General features: G+C 44.0%; 1 protein-coding gene and 1 long non-coding RNA gene across 11 annotated transcripts in view; one reads left to right on the top strand and one right to left on the bottom strand.

Annotated features, from left to right (window-relative positions):
* The window catches only part of LTBP1 (latent transforming growth factor beta binding protein 1), a 205,960-nt gene extending 194,362 nt beyond the window's left edge, over positions 1-11,598 (bottom strand). For 6 of the 10 annotated variants that reach the window (XM_065058007.1, XM_065058009.1, XM_065058008.1 and 3 more), the window contains exon 1: positions 517-1,143. In XM_065058007.1, the coding sequence (XP_064914079.1) occupies positions 517-965 (449 nt within the window). In that variant the 5' untranslated portion in view covers positions 966-1,143. Of the gene's footprint in view, positions 1-516; positions 1,144-11,498 lie in introns of those variants that run through there. The other 4 variants (XM_065058011.1, XM_065058015.1, XM_065058016.1 and 1 more) reach the window with 2 other exon arrangements.
* LOC110359720 (uncharacterized) lies at positions 304-24,416 on the top strand. Its single transcript, XR_010471533.1, has 3 exons — positions 304-436; positions 20,359-20,441; positions 22,826-24,416. It is a non-coding gene; the product is annotated as an uncharacterized LOC110359720 (long non-coding RNA).
* The last annotated feature ends 95 nt before the right edge of the window (positions 24,417-24,511 follow it).

Raw genomic sequence — 24,511 nt, 5'->3', positions numbered from 1 at the left:
TCCTCGCCAGGCACCGGCTGTGGCTGGAAAGGCGGGCTGGCGCCTTCCTCAGAGGGCCGGGGACTGACGGGCACCCCGAGCACTGCACTCAGGAACACACACCAGAAAGGCAGGGGCCGCAGCTCGCCCCTGGCAGGGCCGGGCCCCGCCAGCCCCAGGAGGAGACGGCTGCGGGGCTCGTCGCGCAGTCGACGCCTCAGCCCAGACGCGGGACCCGCCACGGGCTGCTGGGCGGCGAGGGGAGCTGGCCCCGCGTCCGGCCTCGGATGCCGCGGGGAGGCGGCAAAGTAAAGCGCCCACAGCCGGTCTGCGGCCAGCCGGGCACCGGCGGCGGGCAGGTAACGCCGCAGTGCCCCCCAGGAGCCCGGCGTGGGTTTCCCTGTCTCCCTGCTCCTACCCTTGTCCCCGAGGGGAGGCGACAACGGCCGCGACGAAGGTAACCGGTGGGGAGGGAGGCTGCAGGCGGGCGGGCAGCACCACCGTCACCTCAGCCGTGCTGGCGGGAGGGCGCCTTACCCCGGCAGCGGCGGCAGCTGGTGCTTCTGGCGGAGGGGCAGGCCGGCGCTGCTGTTGCCGTGAGGGGCCGGCGGCGGCTTGGGCCGCGGGCCGAAGCGGGCCGGCTTGGCGAAGGAGGCGGCGTGAGCGGCGGAGTTGGGGTGGACCTGCCCGGCGGGGCCCAAGCGGAGCTGGACGCCGGCGCCGCCCGGCTTGCTCATCCGCCGGGTCCGCTCTAGGGTGCCGCCGCCGTAGCGCGTGTTCAGCTGTACGTTAAACGTGCGCTGCTGCTGCTGCTCCCCCGCGAGGAGGGTCGGGCGCTGGTGCCGGCTGCCGGAGGAGCCCGCTCGGCCGGGCTGCAGGACGTACGTGATCCTCCTCAGCCTGCCCTTCTCGGAGGCAGCAAGCGCTGGTGACAAAAGTGCACAGGCAGTGAGGAGAAAGAAGCAGCCCCATCTGATCCGAGCCATCTCCACAGCGGGAGCCCCTGCAGCCGGCGAGCTTCGCTGAGCCCCGGTGCAAGGGTTGCTTCTCCTCCAAAGGATGTGTGTGCGTCCGCTCGCTTACCCCCCTTCCTGCTCCCGGGAGGGGGGAAGGAGAAAAGCCTCAGGTTCCCCCCACCCGCTCCGTAAGCTGTTAGTTCAGCAAACACGTCGCCCCGTGTAGCAGGAAAACATCGCTGGAAGAAAGGAAGCGGCGGGTGCGAGCCGAGCCGGAGCGGGAAGGGAGGAGGAGCAGCAGCACAGGGGAAGGGTGTTTGCTGGAGGGGGGTGGTCGCAATGCAGAGCAGATGTTTCGGTTGCCGGAGCTGCCGAGGGTCTGCGGGCCTCTGTAAGAAACGGTCCTCCAGCCAGCCCGGGCTGAAAGAACACCCCCTCGCTTTTTTAAGAGTTTCTCCGCAAGTGTGTGCGTGAGGCGGGGGTGCCCGTGCCCCGGTGCCGGCCCCGCGCAGCCAATCTGGGGCCGCCGTGACGTCAGGCGGCGCTCCCGGGGCCAGGTGACAGGCGTGGGGACGGGAGAGGGGCGGCCACGGGGTCCCAGCTCCGAGCGGGCCGGGCCTGCGCCGCCGAGCAACCCCCGAAAACAGGTATTTTACCTTACAGGCGCAAACGTGCCCTCTGCCTGTGGCACAGGCAGCAGTGCTGTCCCGCACAGCCCGGGTAACGTACCGGTACTTCTGCAACGATTGAGCACGTCTATTTTAATGGATATGGGGGAGTTGAAGAATGAAAAAGAAATAAAACCTTATTTGCTGCCTGTGTCTTGCTGCGGGGCTCAATGCAACAGATTAAGGGTCTGTCTGGGTAGAGCAGTGATGTCAGATGGAGGGAAGGCTTTAAACCCCCAAAAGCTTTACATATGTGCTTCACTTTGTGGGTAGGGTCTCAATGAAAGCCCTTATCCACGTTAAAGGTAAGCACATTCCTCAGTCTCCGCCTGATGAGAGCCATAGGTTTGAGATCGTATTTAGCAGAAATCCTAGCAGGATTAGGAGGGTACATATTCTATCTTGTTTTCCTTTGTTTGTAAAAACAGTACATATTCCTAAAGAACAACATACAAACCACTTGGAATTAATATAAAAGCAAAACTGCCTACATTTTTATCCAGCGTATCTTAACTGATGTCATCCTTTAGCATTGTAAATAAAAAAACAAAGTTCACAAAATAGCCTGAAGATTATATCTTTTAAAATACTCAGAAGCTGATGAGACCAAGTTCTTTCCAATAAACTTTGTGGAGAATCAGTTTGCAAATCCAGTAGCTTGGAATCCAGGTTCTTCTCCCCGGGTTCTCCTCTGCTTTTCTCCATGGCATTAAGGACACTGACCCTGGCTCCAAACTGATGAGATTTTGTTCTTAAATGCTCTTGGTGCAGCAACACGGCCAGCACGGGGGGCAGAAGGGTTTTACATTGACAGGATTCCAGGCAAGAGCCAGTGTTAGGAGCACAACAGTCTCTTCCTCCTTGGTCCTCATCTATTTAAAACTGCTCAAAAATAAATAGATGTTTTAAATAGATGAGAGTTTGGAGCTTTCCATAGTCACAGTGCATGGGAGCCACATCAGCATTAAAGGCTTCTGCTCCTGTGCCTTCAGCGCTCTGAATTGAAACCCAGTGTTTGAAAACGCCACTAGCGGCTTGTAAATCCAAGTGGGTTAAACTAGAATGAAACTCTCAGTAAAAAAAGAAAAAAAAAAAAGAAGAAGAAGATATAAAGCCTGAAAGTAGCTCCAGCTTGATGATACTAAGAAGTGAACTGTAAGACTGCTGCCTCTTTTAGAAAATGTATACATCTGTTGGTTTTTTAACTTGGAAGACGTTCTCAGTAACTGAACTGTTCAATCTTCCTAAGGCAAACTGTTGTCGATTCTGAGTATGCTAAATGTTTTTACAGTGTTTAGGGAACAAAAAATTCCTTGAAACCAGAGAGGTGGGGTGAGGACTGAGTAAGAAGAGAGAAACTGGTGTGGTACTCGGGACTGTTGCTCTGCACAAGGCCGCTGTCCTTCAGAAGTTTTTCAGAATGAGATCACAACTACGTGTGTGGCTGGGCTAGCTGAACAGAGGGCAAAAACTGCATCATTCCACAGCACAAGCCAGTTGCTTTTAAGAAATGTGGGGTTTAAGTCATGTCAAGTAGGGGGCAAATGTGGTGTATTACTGGCTACTGTACAGCAAATGGTAAGGGACCTCAAGGGAAATATATCCACAAGGTGGATGCCTTGCATAAAATGACCTAGGTTCAAAAACATTCTTGGAAAAAATGTTAAGTATTAGCCGAGATTAATTGGTTGGGGTCAAGCACTCCTCACAACTTTACATGGCAGATTTGACTTCCAGTGTCCTTTTTGCCTCTAACAAAGAAATCCACGCTTTTCTCCTCTGAGTGTCTGGTTTGGGTTTTAGGTTTGGCTTTGTTGGGTTTGTTTGTTTGTTTGTTTTGTTGTTTGTTTGTTTGTTTTTTACTTCCTCTCTGCCTCATGTCTGGAGGGTCTTCAGTGTTAGGGTCCTAGTTTAGCCACAGTACCAAGCTGGGTTGACTGTGAAAGTTTTAACAGCTAGGACAGAACTTTGGTGAACCACTACTGTAGTCTAAAGATCAGCACAAAAGTTTTTCACACACAGAGTCCTTGCTTCCGAAGGACAAAAAGCGTGTCTGTCCAGCACCAAATAGCCAGATGCTGGGCTTTCAAAAACAAGCCAAGTGGCTACTGAAATTCCCGAGGATCCTCTAGTAAATGGTATCATCATTGCTCAAAAGAAACCTCCTCTGGCTCCCTCTCTAACCCCTTGTGGAAAAGGCACCAACGTTTTGCAGTTAGAAGCAGCCCTTGGTGTCTCACACCATCTAACAGGCACACTACTCTCTTAAAGAGCTCAGAAAGCAATGCACGGTGTTTCCATTCATTTCCCTTGTGGTTTGTTGACTACAGGATGAACACAGGGAAACATAAAAGAAGGTCCATAGTCTGTACACCTCCTGCCAGAGGGGCAGCCCCCTGGGTACTCTCCTCTAAGGGCACAGCTGAGTCTGAGAAGGGCAGAACTGGCTGGAAGATTGGGAGCAGGATGGACACAAGAGGTAGGGCTGCTGCCTGATGAGATGGCAGGATTGCTTCATGGGGAGAAGCCAGTTTGAGAGTGTATCTGCAACAAGAACCAAAATAGTGTTATTCAAACTAAAATGAAAGAAAGAACTAAACTGCCATATATGTTTTTGTTCAAGTCTCATGACTTTGGAGCCAGTCCCACGAATTGAGTGAAGAAGGACAACAGTTTTTGAGCCATCGAAGCTGGCAGCACACAGACCTCGCGGTTCTTTTTCAACAAATGAAGGAGACAGAACTGCGGCCCCATGTCTCATGGAGGATGTCTCTGGTGCATAGGCTCACAGAGCAATAGAGGGACCTTTGCAGGACACTTTAGGGAAGGTGTACATTATGTTGAGGGTGAAGTCATCTGAGCATGGGTGATCACTCAGCCTTCCTTATGCAGCACCATGCCACAGTATGTCCCCATGACCCGATGTCCGGGTTAGCCAGGCAGTAAGTTGAATGATCAGCAATGCCCGATGTGTCAGGCTGTAGGGCCAGCAAGTAGTGGTACTCTTGTAGATCCACCAAGCAGCAAGCCCTGGCCTGCAAGGAAAACTGGATTGGGAGCTCACAGTTAACATATTAGAGTTTGACAAGGTTGAATGCTGTGTTCAGCCCCAATATTGGCTACAGAAGAGCACCTTTACAGTAGTGTAGCTCGATTAGTTTCAATGATATTACTCCAAACTTCTGAGCTAAAGGAGTAAAAGCAATATCTACAATTTCTTGTAAACTGAGAATCAGCTGGAGACTTGTATCTGCTGTAATTTTTCTGTACTGTAGAAGTTTCTGAAAAAAAAAACCCTGTATTTTGTAGGCTAAATTATACCTTTAGCCACAGCTTTGTACAGGTAACATGACTCTAATTTAGAGGCTGTTTATTTTGAACAAAAGAGATCAGCTTAGTCTCATTGTCACCAGAGTAGGGAAAAGAAGTAATTGACCTTTACTGTATCACTGAAGCATATAGCACATGTGATTCTGAAGACACACATGAAGTAGATTTGCAGTATAAAACTGTGTCAATGTTAATAGAATTTCTACATGGTATTTTTTGAACAGAACTGTGCCTTCCAACCATGACTGTTGTTTGTTCCTTCAGGCAGAAACTGTAATTACTCTATGGTTTGCAACTAATATCCTGAGGCCTCAACCATTCCTGAGTGTTACCACAGTATAAATATCATTAATAACATTTCACAAAAAGACAAGTCCTGCTCACTCTATTCATGTGGGCACTAACAAACATTGACTTCCACGGAACTCAGATAGTCACACTAGGTCTGGACGGATGTGTGAGGCTTGGCAGGAAGTGGCTTAGCTTTGCTGAACCCATTCACTACCAGTGGCCTTCCTTTGTGACTTGGGGATCTGTAATGATCAGTCCTGGCACGTCTCTGTGTTTCCAGACTCGCACTACATTACCTTGGGTAAACAACCTTCTGCCTTCCCCTCCTTGGATTTGCTACCATGAATGCATCTTTGTAGCGTGTTCCCCAGCACATCCTCTGAAAGAAGTCATCGTCTCCCAATGCATCGCTACTGCCACTGTGATTTGGGCTCTGTTGCATTAGGCACTATACACATGTACGTGCCAGTAGATATATCATACTGGCTTTTCTGACTGGGTCCTGAAGCAGATGCAGTTAGAAGCTTCTCAGGGATGAAGGAACTTTTATGATGAAGCAGTCAGATCAGCATGTGGATAGTCCAGAGCTACAAGTCTGGATGGGGAAAGAAGACAGATTAATGCTAGCCAGGGTAATGGTCATCACGCCCCCTCAGTCTGCTACCGAAAGAAATTGCCGTAAGGACTTTTTTTTCCAATTTGCATTAAGTCACACAGAAAGCTGGATCTGTTTGACAAAAGTCTAATACCAGTCTAGCACTATTGACCACCACCATATCCAACAAAAGACGTGCTTAAGGCAAGTAGGAGTTGGCTTCTTTTCAAGTTGCTGAAGTAACTACCGTAGTAAAAGAACTTGTGTGGATTTGCATAGTCTTGAATTGCTTTTTCCTGACTTAGCAGAAATCTCTGCTGGAATATTTGGCAGTTTCACAGTTATCCTCACATACATAAAATAACCGATTCAGAAATACAAGATTTTTTTCAAGATATGAAAATGTCCACACTGTGCTGTTGCAATTATTCTTTCCCTCAAGGAAATAAATATATCTTGTCTACAAAACAATTAAAATATCCACTGAACTTTTTTACTACACTATTCCTTGCCATTGCTTGTTTCTTTTAGCAATCCCATGTACACTGAAAATAAACTGCAGAGGAAATGAGGTGGAAAGGACCACAAAAATGAGAAAATACATTTAATTATTTCACTTCACCTTAGGAGAAGACATGTTTAAACTAACACATTCTTCACAAAAGCAAAGTAAATATTATAACTAATATTTGAAAACTCTCGCAGCATGGCTATGTCATATGCCAAGAATACTACCCTCTACAAAAACAAACTTCAGCGGTGGTTCCTGATTTTTTACTGTTGTACTGTGTGCTGCTCAGACTTACAAACACTGAAGGGAAAAGCATCTGCATAAAATAAAGCCCCTCTTGACCTGAACTAGCATTGAAGAATGTCTTACAGATTTCATAATTATACATAATCCGGGCAGACCAGCCCATTGGCATGAGTGGAAGAGAAGCAGCCAGAGGTAGTATGAGACTACAGAAAGAGGAGCCACAGCTCATGGGAACACCAGCCATGATTACCCCTGCAGCTGCTCAGTAACCTGAAAGGTAATGTTTTCACCCCTTTATCTGTGCTTGGTCTCCTCCTCTGACAGACTGGGATGATGCTGGGTGGGTAGCTTGGGTATCTACTGTCAGCTTTAACCTTGCTCTCTGTGTTACAAGGACAGACACCCAGACCTGTTTAGACCACTGTGCTAGAAACTAGTACCCAAGCCGGACTGTCGGGGTAAGCAATTGTTTAAAGACCAGCTGAGCACACAGAGCTGCAGATCCTGGCTCTCTGGATTTAAAAAAGAGCAGAATACTACTTCTAACGATGCATTAGGAGCAGCTCCCAGCCACACCAATGTCAGAGGTTAGGAATATGTGTATAGGTCCTCTGTCTGCTGCTCTTTCAAGGTTTGCGGTAGAAGGTGAGGAAATGAAAATTACAAGCACTTTTTTTTTTTTTTAAAGTAGGTAGGGAGAAAAATGCTGGGCTTTCATTTCCATCACTTTATCTCCAATAGCAAAAGTTGTCTGCAGAGGTGTTTAATGTCAGTCTGCAGTGTGTCTGTCTGTGTTTTGCATTAGGATGCTTGAACACTGACTCTGGTCTGAGCAGGAGGACATTTAAGGGTCCTGTCCACCCTCAGTTATTGTTTGAGTCCATGATGAAGTGTGGCATCATGCCTAACAAGCAGCATCAGGTGGAATCAGGCACAACTCACACTCATTTGGGTGGGACAGAAACCAGTTTCAAGAAAGTAAGTCTGCAGGGTAATAATGTACAAGGTTTCCTGGTGTAGGCTGCAGGTTGGAATGAGCTTGAGGACTGGAAGACCTAGGATACACCAGAAGGGATGAAACAGACCCCAGAAAAAGGCTACACATCTGCGCTCAAACACAACGCCAAGCAGAGCCTAAACTGCTCTTGCCACCAGGCAGGTTGTAGCTTAAGAGTACCATAGAGAGACACACCGGCCCAGCACAGAGTCTCACCTGTATTTACAGAACAGAAATTCAGTCTGGCCTTACAGCGAGCGAAGGGGCTTAGCCAAGAGGGGCCTGGTGGGGGCTGACAACACTAGATAATTAAAACATGGTTTGTAACCAGCCAAATCAAAGTGATGTGAGTGATCACTTCTAAAGCAGATGAACTGTAACTGTATCAAATAGCCTGTGAGATCATGAGCAAAAGAGGCATGTGGAGGTCAGCGGAAGGCAGTGACTTGATTTGTCTTCATCACACTAGCCTCACGTCTGATTCCTAATTAAAGGCACCTTTTCTGAGGCATGCAAAGTACACCCGGCAGCAGTTCAGATGCTGTTGCATTCCTGTGCAAAGGGACAGCAGCGAGAAGCCCTGCTCCACAGAGGTCTTCCTGGGACACAAGAAGAAGAACAGGGGAAGGACCTGCCTAGTAGTCCTCAGCAAGAAGGACTATGATCCTAAATTGTGTGCAATGGACCACCACACTCCACAAAGGGCATAAACAAGCAGGTATGCTATTTTTCTCAAAAGGCTTCAATCTCAGTGAGCTGCAATCAACCGAAAGACATCCTATTGATTTTTCTGATTTCTGGACTGAAGCCCATTTGTGGGGGGTAGAATATTTTGCACAATGGCTTTAACCTGCTTCAGAGTCTGTCACGTCGCCAGATCCTTTTTGCATTCCTGCAAGTTAGAGTCTGTTTTGCGGTGTTCACCTGTTGGGCTCAGGACACTGAGCCTAAACAAATGATTATTATTAAATTATAAATTTGTACCTTTCCTTAACAGCTGTGTTTAAAATACATCTCCATCATTGTCAGATTGTTTTAAGCTTCCCATCATAATTTACTGCGCTTCCCTAAAGCAGTAGCAGATGAATCTAAACAGTGCACGGTTTGTGCTCCGTCCATAGCATGCCCACGACATCGTCCTGCTCCCAGACATTCCCGTGACGGCCAGCCAGTGAGTCACGCAACCGCAGCTCCTCATTGCCGGCAAAGGGAGCCCACCTGAGGGGCAGCCTTTCACTCCTTCCTTCAGTCAAGCGCTCACTCAATTCTCCCCGTGGGGCTCCAGTCTCTGGCACAGGCGGTGTCTCTGCAGAGGCGTGCTGATGGTCTCTTCAGAAGCCTTTTGCACACAAAAGCAGATACTCCTGCTATATATCTGCAGGCTGATTTATTGGAATAGACAGGTTTGCAGTGCAACCACATGCAGCAGATAGGAACAGCATGCAGAGTCTTTTAGCTACACATGTCTGTATTCCTATCTGGAAATAACCTGAAGATGTGCCTCAATACTAAACAGTGAGTCAGAGTTCTTGCTTGAATCTCATGTAGTTGGGGTGTAAAGAGTAGAGCCATCATCTGTCCAGACCAGGGTCATGTAGGAAAGCAAGCATTTGTAGCAAGAATTTTCAGCTCATGTAGCCCTTTTTTCTTTTATCCATTTTACTTGTGTTGAGTTTTAGCCAGCAGCACACAGAAAATCCAGAAAATTCTCTAGATTCAGGATTCATGTGTAGATTAATTTGCTAGCTTTGTTAATATTGCAGTTTAAAATTTTCAGGAAAAAAATGCAGGTTTCTATCCTTTTCTTTCCAAACAAGCACAACATTTTTAAGGACCACTGCTTTGACCTATCAGAGTATGTACGATCTTGAACTGAAAAGATGTAATCCGAAGACAAAAAAAATTACCTACCTCTGTACAGAAGCTTCTCATTTGTTCCTGTTCAAAGCACATTGATGGCCATCTCTGACCTAAGATCAAGTAATTGCCATACTCCTTCTAAGCTGAACTCATCTGTGTTATCCCTCATTTTCTGTGGGGCTGTAGCCATGGCTGACAAGGATTGGGATTCTTCTCCAGGATGGTAAGAGTCCGGTGATTTCCAGCAAGGTCTTGTGCAGGGGTTTTTCACGCAGAGTTGACTTAAAGGCAACTGCAACTATGAAAATTAGAAATTATGGCTGCCAACTATTTAAATTGAGAGGAAACCCTCCCCAGTTGAGCAAACCTGAACAAAGACCATATGTAAGTTTTTAGCATTGACTGGCAAAAACACCAGTGGATTTTTTGAGTGTTTGCCAGTTTTGCTTAAGATACACTACATAATGTTCTCAGGGCCTGCAGGAATCTCTTGTGATTCTTTACAGTTCAGTTCATCAAATACTGACATTTTCAGCTTCAGTGTTTCATTATTTAAAGCAGCTTTTGCAAGGCACAATCATACAGTTCTTCTGTCTTCTGTTGTCATCTACGTTATCATGTATCTTTCAAATACTAGAATGGATTTCTATTGAATGATTTAGCTTTGCTTAAAGATAGGGCTGATAGATAGAACTTCCACTCCTACTACCTGTTATTGTGTTTTATTAGTTTTAAAATGAGGTGGTTTTTTTCCTTTTGAAAGAACTTAAGATACTTTTTTATTGCAGAGACGATCTAAGTGATTTGACAACACAATTAGGTAGAACAAAGTCTTTTTACAAAACTATACAAATAGTTAGTTATGCTGAACAAAAGATTCACAACAGTAGTTTAAATGTTTCCTCATAATTCGAAGGGTTTTTTTTTAAGAAAAAAAAGGAGAAGATCCATATTTATAACTCATGTATTAAAAGTGTTTGGAATCTGCATCCAAATCTCATCTCACCTCTCTTTGTCTCTGTGATCTTGAAGTTTTCAGGCAGGCATTGCCTGGGGATTAAGTTCTGCCCTGTTCTGGAGAAACTGGGGAGTTTTGCTTAACTTATGCATGTTTTAGACTGCTATTAAGAGCTCTGATCAACACATTAGGGAAGTTTTCCCCGCCCCCCCCCCCCCCTTTCTTTTAAACATGTTTGTACAGAGGAGCTGAGGCTGGATTTGCATTTAAACTAAACCTCTTTAACAAGTAAATTTTTCTTTCCCAGTGTTTCCACAGCAAATGCTTTTAAGTGCCCATAATGTTGTCACCAGGCAGGTGGCTTATTATTCACATTAGGAATAAAAATTTAAACCCCAGGTTTGACTGAAAGAGAATATGGGTATCACACTGTTGAAAGGGCTCTTAAGGATTCTCAGTTCCTCAAAGCAGGGAGCATTTTTCTTCATTTTTTTGGTGTGTTTTCTGTAAAGAAATGTAAAGAAATGTTTGTCTCATGTATTGAAAAAGAGTTAATGTGACCATCTAGTTAAGTATGACATATGCGTGGAACGCTCCATTAGCTAGTTTTCACAGTTGAAAGAAACATGCTTTAAAGCATCTTTTTCCTCTCTTGCTGTGCAATAATCTTCAGTATATGTTAGCCTTTATCCTGTATCAGGAAAGCTTATCTTCACAACAAAGGAGACTTCAAGTTTTCTCTCACTGGTAAAGTAGTTTAGCTCTATGCCAAACTGGAACATTTCACCCTTCCCCAGGGGTAAATAAAATCCCTATAAGCACGAGTTCAAGTCGAGCAAGTTCTTCACTAGTTACTCTTTCCATGAGTCACACGCTTCTCTTCTGCAGAATCTGTCCAGCTCCTTGTCTCAGCGATACAAGATCAACACAATCCAAATTATCCTTTGTAGCCAAAAAGAATACTAACCTCTAATACTAACAGGAATAAAAGCCCTCTGCAGTTACAACCCAAACTTTTCGCCTCCTTGCTTCTGCAGTTGCCTTAACTTTCCCATTCCTCTTGCTGTTTTCCTCGGTCTGGCTCTCTAGTCAAAACAACATGCTTACCTTTTGGGTTTCTCATATTGATTATTTCTAAAGCAGCCACCAGTCTTCCTATGTTTTTTCAGTCAGGGAGAAGCTCTTCTTTTGTTACGCTATCTGATTGCATCTGCATTAGGAAATTACGTTGTTTGCATGTGATCGTTCCTCACAGCACTCCAGTGCACAAGGCTTAGGATGAAATCAGCAGCATTGTGGGGGTGGACATGGATCCTTAGTTCAAGGCTAGCACCGCCTGCTACAGTCCACTTCTAATTTGTAATAAGATTCTTACCTTGGGAAAAGCTAATGCTCTTAGAGCATACTGGTTGATCCTGTAATCAATTAATCTTGCACAGTGTCTTAACTATGCCATACAACCATTGTATCCATAGGATCATTCCAGTTAGAAGAATAAATTAAAAAATGTTTACACTTTTGTGACTTAAAGAAATCCCAGAAATAGCGTCTCAGAGGATAATCTGCTTTGTTCAAATGGGGAAATACAGCATAGTGATTAGCCTCTTCCAGGGCTAGCTGTTAACGCATGGTATATGGGAAACCTTTCTTCAAAAGTAATAAAAGAATACATTCCAAAGAACAATGAATGCTTAAACTGAGAATGTGGGTGAGAAGCCGTGAGTTAGTTTTCATCACTGATAGTGCTGATTCCACATATTACCAGCCCATCTGAAATACTGTGCACAGTAAGCAGAACAGTCCCATGGGGGAGCTTTGATTTTTATTGGGTATTATTGCAATACATGCACAAAGGTCTGTGTATTGTCCGAGAGGATCTTGTCATAGTCAATAATCCCACTGAAGCGCTTGGAATGTTTTCACAGTTTCATTTTCCAGGGTATCTCCAGAAGTGTAGCTGGTGATGTCTTGGCATTGTGGAAGATGAATTATATTCTCCTGACCTTCAGTAGTAGGTTAAGCCACTAGGTAGCCTGGTGAATCCACAAGGAGTTACACTAATATTTTGTCAGCATAAAACTATAACTTAAAGATGTTTAGTGTCACAGGTTTATAAGTATACTGGAGTAAAACAAACTATAGCACAAAACACTTTCAATTGCAGGCAATTATTTGTTCTTTGTTTATCTGTATTTGTTTTACTAGGTCTCTTTTTTCTACCTACAGATTTTATGGTATACAAGAATAAACATCATTAAAATTTACATATAACACAAGCCAACGTAGAGGAAAAATCCAAGCCCCATAACAAGTTTTGCTTTGTTTTAAAAATACAATGGTATGAAAAATAAGCACATTTTAGGTTCCCTTTTATCGCTTTAGAGTGTTCCCTGGCTTTTCCAAACTATATACATAAATATGACCTGGAGATAGGAAAGTACTTGTTTAAACATGTGCATGCCCACAGTACCATAATTTACAGAGACTCAAAGTTGGCACCATGTTCTGACATAGAAATTTAGGGTTGCACCACATGTACTGAACAATTGCTCTAATGTTTGAAATACAATGGACACACTGTTTTGTTTCCAAGTTCTCCAGGAAAAATCAGTACAGATTTTTTGGTACAATATTACCTCTCTAGGTACTGTAGAACATTTTTTGGTGTATTATTTCTGAATATAGCTGTTACTTATAATACTGTAAAAAAAAATTCAAATTAAAGCTTCAGTACAACGTACCCACTGCACTTGGGTCCAAAACTCTGAAATTCAATGGAAACACTGTGGTAGCCTGTGGATTCAGAAGAGGCAGGTGGAACACTAAAACATAAACAAACAAACAAGCTTTCTAAAAAAAAATCTCCAAGTGACATGCACTAGCTTCACTCATGTAAACCACCAAGTCACCCAAGCACTTTATTTTATGAGGTGTTACAGAGAGGAAAAGGGGCTGGGGGGACTATATCAAAAAGTAACAGTGCAAAGTAGGGGAGAAAACCCCCCACATTTGTCCCTATTAGAAAACAATTCCCTGTGCTGGGTGCAGTTGCAGTATATACTGTATAACCGCACACATCCTGGTGCTCTTCAGCCCAGAGAAGTTCACTCAAAAAACTCAAAGGTTTTCCCTGCTTAGACTCCCAGGCTTTCCCTCCACAACACTGCAGGGATCACAATCCAGCCACCTCCACATACGGCCACTCCTCAGTGAGCGGCTGTAAGACAGAAAGATTTTGGTGACATGTTCATTCTAAGTTTATTTCTGGACAGGAAGTCATCCCTCTGCTTTCCTGGTGCCCAAAAGTGACCTTGTCATCTTGATTAAAGGAACACACCTTCGTGGGGTGATTGTGCTGAGCACAGAGCTGCCAGTAGTATGAGAAGATGTACTAAGCCTGCCAAGAAATCTCTGTGCAAGGCTCTAAGAGGAGAAAGCAGCTCAGATGTCCAAAATGATATTTTTTTTAGAGAGATGTTGAAAAATGATAGACAAAAAGCAATCTTTGTAGCCTTGCAGGACTCTCATGGTCTCTACTGCATTTGACTCAGCTAGACAGAAGTTACAGTTACAGGAATTTTACAGCAATTAGTTTTTTCTTTCACTTTAGTAGTTCTTAGCAAAAACTTCAGCTATCTGGGTTTAAACTGACACCGCTGTGGCTCACTGTCTGCCTCAGATTCATTTCTAATGCTCTCTAGTTCTATTAAGCAGTTAATAATACTCACACCTATGCAACACTTTTCATTTATAGACTTCAGCACACTGGCACAGCTGCAACCCCCCTTGAACACAGAGAAAAAGTCAAGGAAAGCGAGACCAACACTAGACTTTCTAACGCGTTGCTGCAGTTTGGGTGGCAAGAGGCTGACGGATATTACTTGTTTTTTTCCTCTGGCGTGCTGGAAAAGGGTTTAATTAGCCACGGCGGACTTCAAGCGTGCAGCCATTTACAGGGCTGAAGGCCCCGCAGGGTTCCCACACATCCCGCAGGCGCAGCTGGTTGTGCTTTGGGCACCGGGGGCTCAGCCCTAAGTGTGGCAGCACTCTCCTGCTGCAGCCCAGGGGCACAGCATGGCTCCTACACCCAAACACGGCCTGCCCCCACATTGCTATGATGAGCAGAAATAAAGAGGAAGGCGACTTGCAGCCTGGGAAAGGTTGGTGAATAGGGTCAGGGGGAAGGTGAAGGGGGGTGGGAGACTGTGTATGGAGGAGGGGACACAAGGCGGAAACTTCCAGGATGGTGAGGGAAATGAGGGAAGGAAGAGAGGGGGGATACCCTCCACTTTGGACACTCAAGTTTTGATCGAGCAAAAATCCTAAGTGTTGCTTCAGTGTTCTTTGAATTTGGGAAGCTGGAATACAAATGAGGGGCAGTGTGCATTTGCACCTGGTAAAATGTGAATTAAGGGTGTGCAGGCAGATTTAAGCCTGGAGTTCCCTATTTTGAGTGCCTGAGTTTTGCAGTCCTAACATTTTTCCAAATAGACATCTGCCCAGGTTCCTGCCCTGTACTAGAAACATTACAGATTTATAGTCCAGTTCTCCTGATTGCCATGCCGAGGTAAATGGAGCTTAACAGAAGGAAGCCAAGCCCTCCTTGTTACACAAGAACAAAATGGACCATAAGGCAAGATCCCAGGGTTAGATGGGCCAACAGCACAGTGCTTGCTGTTAGGAGCAACCTCACCATCCACAGGATAGTGGTATATCAAGCTTCATTTTCACAGCCTATAGAGTTTTTTGCCCCACCACTTCTTTGTAAGGCTGACACCCTCCTTTAATTTCCAGCCTCCATTTATCCATCACCACTTTATATCAATTCCCTGCTTTCGATCTGAGAATTTTCTTTCCATCTTAGCAAAGTTCAGGGCTTTTCCCGAGTGGATCACAGGTGTGTCAAGTTAACTGCAAGTCTATTGGCACATCAGCTATGGATTAATAACAACTGCTATGTTAATACAGGACTCTGTATTCCAAGATCCCCATTCTGGATGTAAGAGAAAGACTATATATCTAGTGTAGTACTTCCTAACACCTCGCAATTGTTAATACAAAGCATTAATTTCCATTACAGGGCTGTAGACAATGTTCTTGACTTAAACCACTAACAACCATGTGATGTTTTAGAAATTATTAACAGATTTTTCAGTTAAATAATGAAGCCTTAGCCCTAACAAAACATTTAAATAATACAGCCTTAACAAAATATTTAAACAGCAAAAAGACTTAAAGAATTGGAGACACTAGAGATAGCACACTTAAATACCTTTTTAGAAAACACCAAATAACAGAGAACTTAGTCTGTCGATGAAGCTTATCAGCTTGAAGAAACATGAAATATTGGGAAGCATACAGTTACTTGACAGTTAATCTCATCATGGCTCATGTGTTGAACAAGAAAAAGACATTGGGCTCCTCTGTTGAGAACAAAATACTTCTTATGTGGTTTAAATGTTAAGGCATTTTTACACTTACTAGTTAGATGGCTATGTCAAAACCAAACCCAACAATGAACAAAAGTGTATTCTAAGAATAGGCTATCATTTTTTTATAGCATACACATCCAAATACTCAAAAAACTCATAATCTGTCTCTTTCTAAAACAGTTCAAAGAAAGTCACCAGCAGCTGCTAGGTTCCGATTTCCTTCCAAAATTAGATTATTAATTTAGGTGCAACTAAAAGGTAAATTTGGCCACCCCAGTTTAAATCTCAGTCTTTGTATAACATTGTTCCCTGTTTCATAACGATTTGCTATATACAAAGAAACTCTGAGCTGCTGGAAAGCTGTGCTGTCAAACAGCTGGCATGGCCAATCAAAAACAGGATTTTCCTTTTAAAGTTAATATTGCCATTCATGGCTGTGGGTTGTGCGTGGCTCTAACCCATCTGTTCAGGATAAGGAGGGAGCAGACAAAGGCACGTTTTGCCCTTTTAGACCTTGCTGTGCTGCTTCTGCTTAGCTTTTGCTTTGGGAAATGACAGGAGGGCACGGGCTACCAGCTGGGGGATGCCCCTGGTCGCTGATGGGCACAGATGTCCGCTTCCTTGAAGCTCCTGCCCGCTCGGCCACACGGGCACAGACTGGGACAGGAACACAGTGTGGGGCAATGAATCCAGGGGGCCGCAGCCCAGCTTCGCTGCCCCTTCACTGCTCCAAGGGCTCCCCCTCCTTGCAGGGGCTGCTCCCTCCTGGAGACTGAACACTCCTGGAGACTGAACACCCATTATAAGCTGAGAGCAAATTTCTGCCCAGCAGCTGGGAAGAGGAAAACCAAAACCGGGCACCCCTGCCACTTTGGATCTTTGGTCACGTTCGAGTGAGTAAATGTAAACAAGTGTGCTGGGATACCTCTGTGTGCATGGGAAAGCAGGCAGAACACATGGCTGGAACTTGCACACGGGAGGTACGCACAAAACCCTAAAAATAAGAGGCTATAAATGTACTGCAGAGTCAAAAGTAAGTGAAATGTTTGCAGAATATCCTAAAGGGAAAAGTGGAAGAAAAGCAGACCGGCCCTCTGGGAACTCTGCTTTCCTAAGTCATAAAAACCTCTGTTTTCCCTGTCTGGAAAAGTTGTCCACAATGCTCAGAACAATATGTTTTTATTTTTAGTCTTTTACACCAAATAGCCATGAAAAAAAATCAGTGTCAACTGCTGTGAGTGGGCAAAAGTACCATCTTGTAGTTTGGAGGGGGATGTTTTTAAAAGCTGGAGTTTGAGACATGAAAGTGAAATTGTTGAACAAAGTTTAAAAGTTAACTTAGTATTTCAGAAACATGTTTATGTCCTTAACTAAAACACGTTTTCCAAATTGCTTTAGTTTTTTATGCCATATGTAAAAATTTTGTGTTCCACGCTTATGAGATTCACAGAAATTTAGAATCTCAAAAAGTTTTGAAAACTGGACATGCCCAATGTGTTGTTAATAAATCAAAAAATACATTTTGTTGAATAAAATGGCTTGAAAACAAGCCAAACTTCCAAAATGGAAAGGAAGATACATTTTTTCTTCTTTTTCTGAAGGCATCCAACTGTGCAGGAATGCTTTGTTGAAAATTTAAAGATGGACAAATAATCAAAAACTTGATGGAGCATAGAGCAGCAGACTGTATTAATTAAACCACAATTATCTTTGCAGTACTATTTAGTTTTGCGTGGTCATGCAGAATATTAATGCATATTGTATCTAATCCTATCGCTAGATAGACAAAACCCCAGACATCAGGAATTTGGTTTGTCTAAGTCAAGCATAGCGACTTATTTCAGATGCCGATATCTGTTTCTTAAAAGAAGCATTGTTACCCTTTCCTGTATATTCTATAGATGTACTGAGGCTCAGATTGCGTGGGCGTGCTCAAGGGAAACCTTCAGACAACACCCAGATATTGCACAAATTTATAAAGCTGTTAATGAGGCTTCGCCTGGGTGTGTTGCTGCTCACTGTTACTTTTTCTTTTTTCCCCTGCCAGAGGTTACCCTCCTCTGAGATCTGCCTCTGCCATTGCATGCTTACATTGACATTGTGAAATTAAGTAGTTGTCATTGTCATGACTGTCTTATCATTGATACCTCTCAATAGGTACTCACTTTATGGGTCATATCCCGCCTGTATCTCTTTTAGGTCGGGGATAGTCATTGGCTTTTTAGTTTTTCATGGGTGGTACCAAAGCAGAGTGAGCTTGGTCAGTGGCCTTGCTGATGCCTGCACCCACCAGCGTGGCTAAAGCTGCTGTAAGAGTCCAGAGTTTACAGCAGCAGAAAGTCATGAGAGGCGGTCCTTGCCTCGAGGGGCTGGTGAGCCCCTCTGGGTATGTAAGCCCCTCTTGAGCAGACCCCCTGGGAAACAGAAACCTCTGCTCTGGTTCACTGGGCTAGTCCTTATCCTCAGACTCTGCTGTGCCACCAAGGCACACTCCCTAAGATGCCAACCAAAGGCAACCTTTCAGTCCCAGTTTGGCACATCACAGGACAGGCGTAACGGAACAGACACAGATAGGGTTTCGCTGCATTAACGTGTGCGGCGGGGTTCCCCAGAAATGTAACAAAATATAAGCAGGGGACGAGGTGGTAAGAGGCCGGGGAGTTTTGGCAGCCTGCCGCCACAAGCCAGTGTTTGCTGTGTGTATGTCACGGGCAGGTCCTGTGCAAAGGTCACAGCAAGCTAAACACTACAAAGCCTAAAAGGTCCTTGCACAATTAACATTTTGAAAATAATATATATTATATAAACTGCTGTGTTTTAAAGAGGCCAGGAACAGGAGAAGGTAGCCTGCAGCCAGGAATGTGCTAATTAAGGTATACAATAGAAATATTAACCAAGTGACCTTAGGGGTGGAAAGGAGACGGGAGGAAGGAGGAAGACATGACATAATCCCCTCAATACCATGCTATATTCCAGTGCCCTGAAAAATGGGACAGGCAGACAGGAAGAGAGCAGTCCTACCATCCTGGCTGGGGAAAGCTGTCTCCACCAAGGCAGTGGCTCTGCCTGGACCTAAAAGCCGCATATAATGTCTCTGAGCGCCTGCCAACACACACCACAAGTGGGGCACACAATACACAGTGGCCTGCAGCCTCGCAAGCCCATGGAGACCCCAGAGAGGATGCTTACCACATGTAGATTTAATAGTGGATTTTGTTTTACTTTTTCCTACCTTTGTATTACAGATCAATGATTTGAAGTAATCCTCTTCCTTTAGCCTCAGTTTAAGTGAAAATCTGACTGTAAGTAACCTCACACAATAAAGCACACTGTTCCTGCAAGCATGGCAATGTTTGAAGCTTTTCTTGCAATCATCATCCCTATCTGTATTTTTCAGAGTACTGTAATGATAATGTAGTCAGCCTCCTCTTAGTCACACAGGCTGTTTGGGAGATTGTATCTCTGGGTCTGAGGTGGGGGAACATCTGCCAGCAGACGGCTTTAGCCAGGAAAACTCCTTGGCGTGCAGGATGAGCCAGGAGCCTGCCCAGCACAGAGCGCTATGAGGGTACAGAGCACTACGTAATGAAGCAATGACACCTGTGCATGCTTCTTTGCTTCCATTTTCTTGCTGCTACAGAGGAGCATCCATACATTATGGCCCAGGTCCCGACTTGTCTTGTTTAGATCTACCAGCTCAATTTCCTTTTCTGTCCTCAGCTGATCTTGCAGGTAAACTGGGCTCTTTCTATTGAAAAATTCTGTTTGTCTCTACCCCGTCTTCCTCAGCACCAACCCTGTGTGCGGCTGTGAAATTCCTGACTTAGTTCTTTCTGTCCCTTGATCGTGACCTGATGTCTTTATCAGCCTCTGATGTTCAGGCTGCAGGGTGTGCAGTACACAGCAGCTTGGGGCTGGATTTCCCTGTCAGGAGCCTGGGGAGCTGCCAGCAGTAGTAATGAGTAAAAAGGATGAACAATCTTAGCCAGATGCTGTCACATGAATACACTATCTTAGAGTAATTAGGGACCTCATAGCAACTTGGATATATATGCCCTTTACACCTGCCCACAACTCACATACTGTACATTTCTTAGTATTTTTTTCCTGATCTTTATTTTGGAGGGTCTCTCCAAATCACCAGCAGGATGAATAGGGTAGTCCTGTTCAATATTAATTTGTACTTTGTGCCTAGTGTAGTATTCCAATATCAGCTCTTTTCAGCTCCTACTATTATAATTATATAAACTTTCTTGCATGCAAGCACCCAGTCAAAGGAATGCATGCCCATACCAAAAGTTCTTTCAATACCTTTGCTGGCATCTGTTCTATATTGCCTGAACAAAGAAAGAGAATGGATCTTTTCAGCCATATAGCAATTCATACCTAAAGTCTTTGTTTCTGAGGCACAGGAATGAAGCTGGTCCCCAGGAAAGAAGAAAAAAAAAAAAAAAGTTAAAAAGACCTCAGTGTAATCTTGTTTCTCTTCATGATTAACTGTGGCTAGGGAAAAAAAAAAGAATCTCTTTCATCAGCTTTAGGTCACTGGAAACATATTGGAGTCATGCTGCTTTGTCAGCTGAAGAGGAGCTCCCAGTGTGACACACGGCTAAAAGAGGTAATGCTGCTCTTGGATACACAGACATATACCCAAGGGTATAACATGTAGAATGGCTATCGTATGGCTGCCTGCAGCCCTGAGCAACTACTGCTAGAATATGGTCTGGGCTTAGTGATTGCAGTTCAAAAGGGATGCTGGTAAATTATAGAAGGTTCAGAGAAAAGCCACAACTGTGATTAACATGACATAACCAAACTTTCTTGTCTTATAAGCCCTGTACCAAGATCTTTTGTTTGATCACAAGCCAGGAACAGGGAGCTCTGGGATTAATCAGTAGAAGATGACATTTGTCCCCCAGGAGCTTGCTACATGAAAGATGAGACAAGACCATGGTAGAAGATGGGCTGGTGACTCACCTTCTTCCATAAACATGCTGCAGTCCTGGCATGAGATGGCACCTTGACTTGCTTGTATTTCATGCAGCTCAGGCACCGCTGGTTAGCCACCTGGAAAATAAACATCATATGTAAGAAAGACCATGAATTCAGACTAAGTAGCTCAACAAAAAGAAGGTTAAGGACTGACACATTCAGAGACTGATACATGAATAACATGACTTTGATAACAACTGTTCAATTCAGCAAAGGAAAACGACTCTGAACGTTGCTTATGAACAGTATCCTTGTTTCTTAAGGTGAACAAACATTTTTAATGTAATCCAGCATTTGGTATTTTGATAAAGAAAGCCCGAGGCAGCCATAAACTCCTATTCTTTTAAAGCCATTCTACTCTGCACAACCCTGTATACGAGTACTGGTTATTCACATGGTGAATGGCTGTAGTGGTACAACTAAAACAAATGTCATCTTTTTTTTTTTTTCTATATTGAAAAAGACAAATAAAAATCCTCATATTCATTTCTCACTTTCTAGTTTGGAACTATCTAGTTATGACATAGGAATTCATAAACTTGAATTAAAAAAATATACCCTAAACTCTAAGCAGTCCAGTACTCTGGCAGCACCTCTTTTCTGATGGTGGCGTGTAGCTGCTGACAGTGTAGACTCACCAGCACATTGTGCAGTGCCTTCAGCCTTATTACAGAAAAACAAACACTCCCCTCAAAAAAACCCTACCACAAACAAATAAAACAACAACAAAACCCATCAGGCCCACCTCCCCCCAACTCACCAAAAAAATTTCAGAAGCCCTTGGCCAGCTTACTCTCTGCTACCAGCATTTTAAAATTTCACTGTCTATGGCATAGAGCCATTTTTTTTGCAGTCCACGGGTTATGCAGAAGAGCTACTAGGACATGAAGAAAAGCAGGGGATTCTGGGAAACAAACACTCTCAATTACAAATGCTTGAATAACATGAAATGTATTTTTACTGAACATCGCAATCCCTCTTTCTCAGCTTCCATAAGAATAGACTAATAAGAATCACAAGACAACGATGAGCACTTCAGCAGCCATTATTGTGGCTAGTGGGGGTTTAAAACAACAAGAGAATTATTGTAAATTATTATTAAATCCTCTTTGTCACCATTGATAGAATTGATCGAGTGCTCTTCAGCGAATAAACACATGGGTAAATTATCCTTTTTCTTGGTCAGCTGTTGTGTTGACAGGACTCTTTTATCCTTTGAGTGGCGGATGGTATGTGTTGCTGCTGGGAGGCAGCAGACGAAGTCAAGTTGAGGGCTTAGGGGACAGGCTGTGAAATGCCAGTGGAAGCCCGTGCAATGTGCGAGAACCAGCCAGATTCAGAAGGGAAGGAGAAGCCCTGGCTGGTGACTGGAAGGCTGATTTTGGACAGCCATTTGGATTAGCTTCCTGACAACATGGCTGATGGTTGCTTTTAAAGAGGCCAGAATGATTTCAAACATTCTTTGGTTTTCCCAGCAGTTTCGGAAACCATTTCAACGTCCAGGAAGTCAGACGTTGAAATAACTTGCCAGTGAGGACAACACCAAATATCCTCACAGCAAACACCAAATATCCTCACAGCAGCAAAGGGAAATGCCACTTTCCACATGCAAACATATTAGAGGAAAAGGAAAAGTGATTAGGAGAGTCTTCTAAATTTAAGAGTTGCACATCATGATCTGCTGTGTGACCCCAGATGTTTTTGTTATCATGAGCCCAGCTCTACCAAATTAAAAGGGAGCCATAGAAACCAGTAAATCAACCTACGGACTAGAGTTGGACCAAGGGTTGGACTCGATGATCTCTGAGGTCTTTTCCAACCCAGTCGATTCTGTGATTCTGTGATTCTGTGTGTGAACCTATACTTGCTTTCTCTACCTTGATGTGCCACATCCAGTATCTCTGTGCTTTCCAGTGATCAGAGAGTGGCCTGTGACATTAGGCAGGTATATTTTTCTCAGCAGTAAGAGTTTATTTGCTCTTTCTCCCTAATGCTCTGTTCTGTTTCCAGCAGCAGGCCCAGTCCTGGCATCCCGAGCGCCATCCCTGCTCCTGCGCGCCTGCCAGCCAGGGAGAATCAGTGCCGTGAATTTTGCAGCTACTGCCTGTGTGCACCAGTCACTGTCACCAACAGCATTCCTGGGACTTGACACACACTGGAACACCTCTCCTACGCATTTTTGTCTTCCGGTTTTGGCTCATTCTGGTGGTTTTCTTAGAAAAATGAACTAACTACGGTCATACGACTTTAAAACGTAAAGCAGATACTTTGGCCCCTCCGCAAAACAGTTGTAGAGTGAAATCCTGCAGAAATGTACAGATGTTGTTTTGACCACCAGAGGGGGCCTGCATTGTCCCAAATTCATAGAAAAAAATGGAAAACAATGTTTTAGGAGAGGAAGAAAACGGCAAGTATGTATTTGTACTCGGGTAGCGCCTACAGGCACTGAGCAATGATCAGCTGATGGCAACACATCCTAATGAGATGTGGGGTGAGCAAGGAGTGCTGCCTCGTACCCACTTCATCAGCTGTGCCCAGAAGGTCTCCTACAGAGGAAATTCTTGAGGAATAATATGAGTTTTTCTGTGAATCTGGATGTGAAACACGATGAGATTATTCTGGCTGTTGTATTGAAGCACTGCCTCTACTGTGTTCATTTCAGGAAAAGTAATGCTGTAGATGCAAGTCAAGTCTTCAAAACTGTTATCAAATGGCATCATATTAATATCTCTGTTTTCATTTCAAGTGGGACATTTTTCAGTCAATATTTTATTGACATTTTGCATACATTTAAGACAGGGTTAGGCATCCCAGCTACAGTATGTAGAATACACTTTGGAGATACAGTTTCCAGTTAATACTATAAAATGCAGTGAGAAATCCTGCCACAAAATTTAGCAGGAGTGGAAAAGCTTGAAGAAAAGAAAAGAAAAGAAAAGAGTTTTTTCCCCCTAAGAAAATGAAGTGATACATAACAGAGCCTTATAACTTTTCGTCAATACCTACTTAGATACTGAACTGTAAATCTCAAAAGTACTTGTTTTTAATTTGCCTTCATTCTGCTTTTTTAAGCTGTGTAAAATGAATGCAAAGCATGTGTAATACCAAACCCCATGCTTGCACACTAAAGCACCTTTTGACAGCAGATCTCTACATAATCGTATAAATAACAAGGCAGCAGAAATTCTAATCCAGCATTTAATGTAAAAAATCCTGTTAATGTTCTGTGCCTTTTACAGTAGGCCATCTATACAAAACGATGTCATTAACCCCACCATATAGAATTCGAAAAGAGAGGAAAGTTACTCCTGCTTGAATGGCAATTGACAATCTTGCATATTCTTGCTTGGAAACATTGTAAAAAGAAAACAAATCTTCCAGTTGAAAGCCTCACTTCTAGAGTCACCCAATAATACATAAATAGGAGCACTTGGGCACACAGCATCTGTCCCCCGCCCTGACTTATTCATCTATTTGTAGCGGATATGAGAGCTTGTGGGTGGCCTAACATGGTCCTCATTCAATTTTATTTAATTACTCACTTGATTTCACTTGAAAGAACTATTAAAATGGCATCTTAATTGCTCGGTGTTATCCAGAATCTCTTTCAAAGCCCATAAACTGTCAAGGATTAAAAATAATGTCACTTTTCTGAACTCCCTATTCAGAGGGGAAAAGAAATACATCCAAGCCAAA

The sequence above is a fragment of the Columba livia genome, chromosome 3 (assembly GCF_036013475.1).
Source record: "Columba livia isolate bColLiv1 breed racing homer chromosome 3, bColLiv1.pat.W.v2, whole genome shotgun sequence".
In the NCBI taxonomy this organism is placed as follows: Eukaryota; Metazoa; Chordata; class Aves; order Columbiformes; family Columbidae; genus Columba; species Columba livia.
This window is presented reverse-complemented; position numbering and strand designations above follow the sequence as displayed.